Genomic DNA, 9,803 nt, shown 5'->3' with positions numbered 1-9,803 from the left:
AGGACACAGATTTAAGGTGATTGGCAAAACAGCCAGAGGCGACATGAGGAAACATTTTTTTAATGCAGCGAGTTGTTATGATCTGGAATGCACTGCCTGGAATGATGGTGGAAGCAGATTCGATAGTAACTTTCAAAAGGGAATTGGATAAATACTTGAAGGGAAAAAATTTACAAGGCCATGCGGAAAGAGTAGGGGAGTGGGACTAATTGGATTGCTCTTTCAAAGAGCTGACACAGGCATGATGGGCCGAATGGCCTCCTCCTATGCTGTACTTACCATGATACCATGAACACAAATGCCAGAAATATTGGCCCCGATATTTACAGGGAGGTGGGGAGGGAGCGGGGCCATGCGTTTGCGGGGAGGAAGCCTGGAAATGCCGGAAGCGGGGCATCATTATCATTTTTTTCCCTTTAGCTGCCAGGTTTCCCGAGCCCTGGAGCCTCATTTACATATTATAATCACGGACCCGCCTCTCCAGAGTGAGTTACTCGGACATCCCCAAACCCACCGCGGTTAAAACGGATGCAGGCGTGTTTGTGGCGGGATGGGATCGGGTTTCGCAAATTTGCCGACTTAACCCCACCCCACCCCTCCCCCTCCCTCAACTCTCTCCCACCCGTAATGGTGGGAGTTAAAATTCACCCCATTATTTCTTCCTAAAGGTGTTTGCTGGGAGTGGGACCATAGATCTAATTAATATCACTGAAAAATAGTTTAAAGTGTACTATGGACCAAAACAGAGATACTGAAAATGACAGTCATTCTTATATGGATTAGAAGGATCAGAAGCCACAACTCTGATGTTTAGAAGCTCAGTAGACCGTTGTGGGCTGATGTTCAAACATCATGTAATAGGTAACGGTTGAAATCAGTGCGAAAATACAGTATGCAGAACAAACTACAAGCAGCTGTGTTTTTCTAGTTCTGAAGTCTAACTTGCTGAAGTAAGAGAATTAAGAGAATTTTACATTTATGGTTGGATACTAGTTTAATAAAGATCGACTCGATGTAAACAATGGATATATGCAGAAGCACCAATTATTGTTTTGTGAGTGAGCAACCAGCAGATCTTATGTAGCATTGCTCACTGCAAGTCAGACGATTTGATAACGCTCCTGTGAAGCGCCTTGGGACATTTTACTACATTAAAGGTGCTATATAAATGCAAGTTGCTGTTGTTAAAGCAACAAGAGTATTAGACCATGTAATGCACAATGTTTTATTCTGCCGCTAAGCTGCAATAGTGTTTAATCGGCCTGTCCCTTTAAGGGCACAAAGACTAATTGCTTTAAATCCTGACGTCAATTAGAGGTTAATTGTTGTTGGTGAAGGAAGTTTACAGAATTGGCAGGTGAATCTTAAATTTCCAGCTCCAAGTCAGAAGAAAGCATCATGAAAATGACTTTTTTTTTTCTTTTAATACTTTGGTGTAGCATTTGAAGAGTGGTGGACAGATGCTAGAAGCAAGACTCCCATACGAAACTATTTTTCTGATCATCTTTTGTTTAGTTTAGCATCGATATGCGTTATCTTAGCTTTCTCAGGAGTTAATCATCTAGGATTCACATTCCCAAGGAGAAGAAAATCGGGGGCATGATTGTAAACTAAGGAAACTGTGAATTTGGCATTTAGAAGACTTATGGAATGAATTACCTTCTGAACCTGTGAATGATGATTTAATTGAAGCATTCAGAAAAGGAAACGGACAGATTCCTCATTCGGATAATTGTGCGACCACTTTAATGCCTGGACAAGTGAAAGATAAAAATAATTTGAGCAGGTCCGACAGATGAATCTAAACAATTGGTTGAGTTAGATTTGCAGAATGTCCTTTCCCCATGCCTACCTTATCCTTGTATCAGTTTCTAGAATTAAAAGGCACATGAGGGACATTACAAATATCTTCCCAAACTTAGTTTTGGTGCAGAGCAGACTGTCTATTCTTTGGCAGCCTAAGTAAGAAGGTATGAATAGAACCACATCGAGGAAATCCAGCCTCTTCCTTTGCTGGCTTCCATTTATCTTCATGTATATTATAAACCAAGGTTAACGCTCTGTTTACTGTAAAAACTGTATCGCCTTTGATGGCCGCTGTGAAAAGTGCACCTTTGCTGTTCACATACTGGCCAGACAAAGCAGTCCATTGTTGCCTAGTGAGATTAAAGCAATCAATCATGCACCTCAAAAAATCATCTGCTGGTCCGTTTCTCATCACATACAGATTGTCCATATGTGCGACCATGCAATGACCATAACTTTGTTGGCGCTTTAGTGTGGTTACCAACAGCCACTCATCTTTGTGGGTCCTGTACTCGTAGATGTCCGTGGTGTCCATTGGTAACCAAAGGCATATGAAGATCCTGCCCATTGCGCGTGTACACGCTATACCCTCTCCAGGTCTAGGCAGATGTGCAGCGAAGGACCATGTGTTGGATGCCACATGGTACTTCTCCACAGTTGCAAGCATTGTATTCTTGTACATTCCTCCCATGGCAAAGAGGCAACCATCTTGTCCTGTCAGTGTTAGGTTGTAACGAAGATGCTGAAGACTTGAAAATTCGCTCCAGCTATTTCTTTCAGTATCGTAGCAAAAACTAAGCTTTACTACCTGCTTCCTCAGTCCACCAACCCCTCCAACTATATAGATATTGTTGTCCAGCACAGCAATGCCGGCCAGAGAAGTGCTGGCTTTGTCTGGTAATGAGGTCAAGGTTCTCCACTTGTTCTCTTCTTCATCCAAATAGCAGATGGTTCTAGAAATATCATCCAAAAGTTCAACTGAGGGTGAGTGAGTGGCCACGGCCACAAATGTACTGGGAGACAGGGATTCAATATAATCCAACTGATCTTCAGGCAAAAAGCTCAAATCTTCCCTTACATTGGCATAAACATCCCTCATAAACAGAGCTGAAGCATGAATCAAGTCGAATACCCCATACGTAGCTGCAGCCTGGAACATTAGAGTGCAGTTATTTGAACTGACAACATGAATAAGATGCTCTGTCAGAGGCTTCACTAGTAGAAACGCTGTACATTCAATGGCATCAAGGATTTCCTCGCTGTTCAGACTAGGCTGATCGCCTCTTAGAACCTTCAGCATTACACCAAAGCCACGGGCCGGTAACTCCTGCAGTTGGATCTCCTCCTGAGTGCACTCCCGCATGCCAGACCCAAAGAGAGCCCTGAAGTAGTCGCTGCTCTCAATCAGCATGCACTTCTCAACAGTGAAAAGCTCATCCTCCACTTTCACACGCACATAACCTGCTGGAGGCTGCATCATTCAATCAGTGCTGCCTCGTTCAGATCCTGAGATTATCGATCACTCACTTCAAATTCTTGGAATTGTAGTTTGAAGTAGCACTGAGGGCCAATGCAACACTGAGCCACTTCTTGATTGATAAACAATTAAACTAAACACTTGCCTTCATACTTTTCTGTTTTAAGTTGCTTGTTTACAAACTCTTTTGAACTGTTAACAGTGTCCACAGCCTCTGCCATTAAGTTATTAATATCTCGGGCTATAGATAGCTGACCTTGCTTGTCATATGTCTAATGCAGCAGGTATTTTTAGGAGAAATAAGATTATCGTGGATTGAACTTTAGGCCATTCCCGCACTTTACCAGCCTGTGTTAGTGGAGTTGAATTGCTTTAGTTCTGTAGTGTGTACACATTTCAATTTTACCGCTTAAATCACCCTAAAGATCTGCAAAAATAGTCAACAGCTGAGTGTTGTGTCCAAATAGGCCATTGTAGAAATTCGAGCAGAAATTGATAGCCAAGTTCCGCACCCATGAGGACGGCCTCAACCGGGATATTGGGTTCATGTCACGCTACACGTAACCCCACCAGCAAAAAAAGTTATCTGTTTTTAATACAACGGGTCATTCTCTCTCTTTCTCTTCCTTTCGGATGTTTCTCTCTCTCTCTCTCTGTCTTTTGTTCTGGCCGTTTGTATATTCGGTGGTCCTATATGTAATGTCTCTCTGTCTGAACACTTTGATTGCCTTGACAACGGGCAGTTGGAAAGATTATCTGTAATCACCAGGCATTGTTCTCTGACTATATATGCGGTAACCTTCATGGAATCCCACACTTCACCTGACGAAGGAGAAAGCCTCCGAAAGCTTGTGATTTTCAAATAAAACTGTTGGACTATAACCTGGTGTTGTAAGATTCCTTACATATATTCACATTAGTAGGGCACATCATGCTTGTCTCGATGATAGTATGGGACCTCTTTATAAAGGTGTCTGAAATTCAGCCATAGATTCACAACGAATATTTTAGACAGAACATTTGGGGCTAAAAATCCTAGGAAGAAAATAATTAAGAAGGAACCTCATCAAAGCGTATTAAACATTAAATAGTCTTATTGCTTCAAAGCATGCCAGAAAATTAGAACCAAATTGGAAGCTAGTGAAAAGTAAATTGAGAAAAAATATTAGGAAAAACTTCTTTACTCAAGAAGTGTTCAATGTTTGGAATAATCCACCAAGCAGAACAAGAGGCAAAAACATTTGGATTATTTGAAAGGTATTTAGATGCCATGAAAAGAGAGCTAATGTACTAAATGGCCTTTTCTCATCCCTGACTTTTCTACCTTCTTCGGGCAAAATTCTCTTACCTTGTCCAGCAAACTTGATCTGAGTTGAAGCATTCGAAAAGGGATTGGATTAAGTTCTGGTTCAAAAAAGGAATGGAAGGATATTGGGTCAGTCAGAAAAAAAGTACATGGTCATCTTGCATCCTAAAGTTGGGCCTGAATGACAGAGCAGGCTTCATGAACTGGACGGCCTTCTTCATTCCTAATTGTTTATGTTCTCAAAACAGTTTTGTAACATTGCAGCCAAATTCACAATTGCAGCTGCAAAAGCTAAGAATTCAAACATGTTTGCGCCTGGAGGCATTATGCACACTGCACCTCCCCTCCCCATTGCGTTTGGTTTCCTGAAACAATCTGCGTCACTGTGCAATATAATGCATGTAACAAATAGAACTTTCCATACCACATGGAGGCAAAGCGGCTCAAAGTTCAGAATAAACATAACAAACCAGACCACAAACATCTCATAGTTTGTCATTGTGTATGTAATATTGGTAAAGCAGTTAGATGTGGAATTAGGGGTTTCAAGTAGCTTTAATTTGGGCTCTGATGCCAAGTTGGTTATTTTAGATATGTATTCAGAGGTTGGGGCCAATTAAATGAGATCTCAGTATGGAAAATATTCCGAAAGAAGCTATTATGAGGCTAAATATATCAGGAACTGAAAGCTGTATTGAGCATGTTTCTTGTGTGCACAGGGTCATTGCATTGTAACACAAGGTTTCACTTGATGAATTCAGATGGACTGAAAAGCTAGTTTTGAGCTGAAAAACTAAAAGTGCTTTGATTTAGTGGTTCGGTGACATCATTAATTAGATGGCCCAGTAGCAATCGAAAGACAACCTTGATAATCATTAGCTTTGGCCATAGGCAATGCATTGCTGTAAACTCAGTGAAATTTGAAAAAGCTGGAAAAAACTGTTAAAAACAGAGCTCAGACTCAACAGTGATTAAACCCAGAACAGACTGTTGGTTAGATGTTGTGGAACCTGTATTTAGACTACAAAACTCAAGACAGGCTGCGGGCTAACTTCTACACCTTAGTATCTGTTTCTAGATACACTGAGCCTAAATAAAACAGGTTGTAAATTGGCTGCTGAAGACCAATGATAAAGTAAAGGCTCCTCTGGTAATACTCCATAAACAGAATTTAAGAGGAACACACTTACAATCCTATAAAGAAAAGAAAGATTTGCATTTATATAGCGCCTTTCACAACCTCAGGACGTCCCAAAGCACTTTACAGCCAATGAAGTACTTTTAAAGTGAAGTCACTGTTGTAATGTAAGAAACGCAGCAGCCAATTTTCACATAGCAAGATCCCGCAAACAACAATGCGACAATGACCAGATAAGCTGTTTTAGTGATGTTAGTTGAGGGATTAAATGTTGGTCAGGACACTGGGGAGAACTTCCCTTCTCTTCTTCAAATAGTGTCATGGATTCTTTTATATCCACTCTGGGAGGGCAGACAAGGCCTCAGTTTAATTTCTCATCCAATTGACAGCACCTCCTCAGTACTGCACTGGAGTATCAGCCCAGATTTTGTGTTCAAGTTTCTGGAGTGGGACTTGAACCCACAACTTTCTGACTTAGAGGCAAGAGTACTACCACTGAACCACAGCTGACACCTATCAGTGTATCATTGTTGCTGGTTTTCTGTTGTTTCTCTGATCATACCAGAGTCGTATTTAGCCCAGCAATAATCAGGTTGATCAACAGGAGACATGTGGCAAAGACTAGGTTATAACATATTGATAAGGGTGATGACATTTACAACCATTAGCTCTTAGCTTGTAGTTGCCATGGTAATAAGACTCGATTAGTTTTGCTAGAGATTAATTGTTATCTGGTGAGAAAAAAATGTCAGTTTGGGACCAGGGATCTGCATGTCTGTAAAGGTGCATCACCACCACAGCTACCAGTCAGACTAGTATCTGCAACTCAGGTTCCAACCAGGCAGAATGCTTGTTCACATTGCTTGGCGCCTGCTTGACTCGAACTTTAAGTGTCCTGTCTGGGAGAGAGCTGTGTCAGTGCTTGGATACATAAATAAGCAGAGAGCTCTCCCAAAAATTACAATTGTAAATATTTAGAGAGCAGGGAGGGGAGAATTTCTGCTCTATAAAGTAACAGTAGGTAAGTTTACACAGCATCCAAGGAATCCAAAGGACCCTCCCCTGAGCATTTTGTGCAGTTTGGCATCAGATTTCCTCTCCAAGTGCAGTCAAATCAAAGCTTGCAAGCCTAGCTCACTCTGCTTCACTCCAGAATCAGGCTGGGCCCCAGCTCGAGATTTACGCTGCCAGTTTAGCATTGTGTGAAGCTGGAATCGTTTTTGCAACAAGGTGAAACTTACAATGTAAACGCATCCTAGGACTCTCCCAGCTTTCCTGAAATAAATGGTGATGTGTCCTGCTTGGAGAACTAGTTGAGCTGCTGATTCTGTTTACTCTGTTATTTTGATGATTGCAGTAAAACATTTGATTCCTGTAAGGTTCAACTTTTTAGCTTACTTCACGCACTGAGAAATTGCCAAGGCAACTAACCATCGATTTAAAAGAGCTGCAGCAAGAATTCTGTAGCTGTTGAGTTGGTGCTGGAAAATACGATGTTTAATCAATTTAACTAATACGAGCAAAAATTTGATTGCTATAGTTACACTTTCCGCATGTAAGGCAGGAATTCAAAAATAGAAACATTACAGGACATGCAGTGACACTATCCAGCCTGGGTCATGAGTGCACAAAGGAAGAGACATTACCTGACATGAATAGCAACTGAACAAGCTAATGGTTAACAAACTCTGTAAGTGAATACTCAGTACAACATCACAACTAGGGACATGTGGAAATGCAGAATTCCTGTACATCTCTTTGCTTAGAAAAATACTTTGCATTTTTTTTCAAGTATTTTCACCAACTAATAAGTGCTGAGACTGAATTCAAGAATGCCAAATACGTGATTGTATTTGCTTTTTGTCTGTATGTGGAATGTTACTGGCCAAATACTGTGAAGTAGTGCGAGCCTGAACAAAGTTCTCCAAAAATCATTTTCTCTAGACAGTGTTAAAAAGTATAACAAAGCAATTTTCTATTCTTTTCAATGAATGACCTCTACAAATCGTGCAGGGAGAAAGGAAAAGGAGCTCACTGGGATCAATGCAGGATTACATGGAAACAGAGGTTAGAAGGGTGATCTGAGGGGTAAAGAGAGGCCTGGAATAAAGCATCTCCACAGAGGAAAAGCATAACACTAAAAAATTCTTTCAGTCCTACAATAGCACAAGAAAAGGTGAGAACATTAAAAAATGCAAATAGTCTTGAAACTAAGGATGAGCACAAGATAGTAAATATTCTGAATGGTTGCTTCCGCAAAGTATTCACAATGGAAGACATGGCCTCCCCAAAAAGATTGCCAAGGCAAAATTCAAGACTTTGATATAAATGAGATTGAAGACCTAGACAAACTGAAAGGCCATGAAACAAATCTTCAGGGTTAAATAGTACTTATCCCAGAGTCAAGCTTTAGATGGGGAAGGACCTGCCTAACCAAGTTCCTTGATTTTTTTGAGGAAGTGACAACCCAAGTCAACTGCAGGAAACCCTACGACATTATGTACTTAGATTTCCAAATGGCCTTTGATAAATTTCTACTCAAAAAATTACCGATTAAGTTCAAAGCTGTGGTGTTTCATTTCAAATCTTGGGTGTGGATATGAAATTGGCTGATGGTTAGAAAGCAACAGGTACTGGTTAGAGGGGTAATGTCAGCGAGGGAGGAAGTACTGACTGAGGTGCCCCAGGGCTCAGTACTGGAACCACCACTGTTTCTAATTTAGATCAATGACTTGGATTATGAAACTCCATGCAAAATGGTCAAATTTGCAGATGGTATCAAACTCGGAGAGGCAGTGAATTCAAAGGAGGCAGCCCAGACATTACATAATGAGATAAACAAAATATATAAGTGGGCCAAACAATGGCAGATGAAATTTAATGCAGAAAAATGTAAAGTATTGCACCTAGGAAGGAAAAATGGGCAACGTACATACTTCATGAATGGTGTTGAAATAACTAAGGAAGAAGCTGTAAGTCTCTTACCTCGGTGTCTTAGTAGACTCAACACTAAACATGTCCAAACAATGTATAGAAGCAACTAACAGAACCAATAGAACCTTGAACCACATAGCCAAAAAAGTAGACTACAAGTCAGAAGAAGTTGTGATCCAAACTGTATGGTGCTCTGAACAGGCCACACTTTGAATACTGTGTCCGTGTTCTGGTCACTGAGATACAAGGGAGATACTCAAGTGCTGGAGGCAGTGCAGAGAGGCTGATCCCTAATGTCAGGGATCTGAGTTATGAGGAAAGAATGGAGAGGTTTGGGCTTTTCTGCCTGGAAATTAAATTGTGGGAGTAGGACAAGGGGCACAGGTTCGAACTAGTAAAAGGTAACTTTAGAACTGACATCAGAAGGTTCTTCTTCATGCAGTCATGGACTTCCAGGCAGAGTGGTGGAGGCAAAAACCCTGGAAACATTTATGAAACAACTAAATGTGCAGTGTTTTTCTGGAAGGATAAATTAAGATGGGCTGAATGGCTTTCTAGATCAATAAGGATTTTGGGATTGTTCTATTAGTCACAATTCCCCCATCCAACCCAAACATAACAAATACCTACATTTTTGATTCATAGATTCATAGATTTTACGGCACAGAAGGAGGCCATCTGGCCCATCATGTCTTCGCCAGCCGAAAAAATGTTATCCAGCCTAATCCCACTTTCCTGCTCTTGGTCCATAGCCTTGTAGGTTACGGCACTTCAAGTGCTTATCCAAGTACTTTTTAAATGCAATGAGGGTTTCTGCCTCTATCATCCTTTCAGGCAGTGAGTTCCAGACCCCCACCACCCTCTGGGTGAAAAAATTTCTCCTCAACTCCCGTCTAATCTTTCTACCAACTACTTTAAATCTATGCCCTTTGGTTATTGACCTCTCTGCTAAGGGAAATATGTCCTTCCTATCCATTCTATCTAGGCCCCTCATAATTTTATACATCTCAATTAAATCTCCCCTTAGCCTCCTCTGTTCCAAAGAAAACAATCCCAGCCTATCCAATCTTTCCTCATATTTAAAGAAGAGCACTTAGTTTTTAGTGAATTTCTGCACTCACCAAGGTGGTAACCCAGGAAAC

At 41.0% G+C, this 9,803-nt stretch overlaps 1 protein-coding gene across 1 annotated transcript; it reads right to left on the bottom strand.

Moving 5' to 3' along the window:
• Positions 1–1,062: 1,062 nt before the first annotated feature.
• Positions 1,063–3,485, bottom strand: LOC137301610 (kelch repeat and BTB domain-containing protein 13-like). The gene has a single exon (XM_067971158.1). The coding sequence runs from the start codon at positions 3,284–3,286 to the stop codon at positions 1,919–1,921; it is 1,368 nt and encodes a 455-aa protein (XP_067827259.1). The 5' UTR covers positions 3,287–3,485; the 3' UTR covers positions 1,063–1,918.
• Between the last annotated feature and the right edge of the window lie 6,318 nt (positions 3,486–9,803).

This window comes from Heptranchias perlo, chromosome 34 (assembly GCF_035084215.1).
Source record: "Heptranchias perlo isolate sHepPer1 chromosome 34, sHepPer1.hap1, whole genome shotgun sequence".
NCBI classification, from domain to species: Eukaryota; Metazoa; Chordata; class Chondrichthyes; order Hexanchiformes; family Hexanchidae; genus Heptranchias; species Heptranchias perlo.
The sequence above is the reverse complement of the archived record's forward strand: the minus strand, read 5'-3'. Positions and strand labels throughout refer to the sequence as shown.

Bases quoted from the DNA above. Each gene is read 5' to 3' on its own strand.
- LOC137301610 (XM_067971158.1), bottom strand. From the start codon at position 3,286: ATGATGCAGCCTCCAGCAGGTTATGTGCGTGTGAAAGTGGAGGATGAG.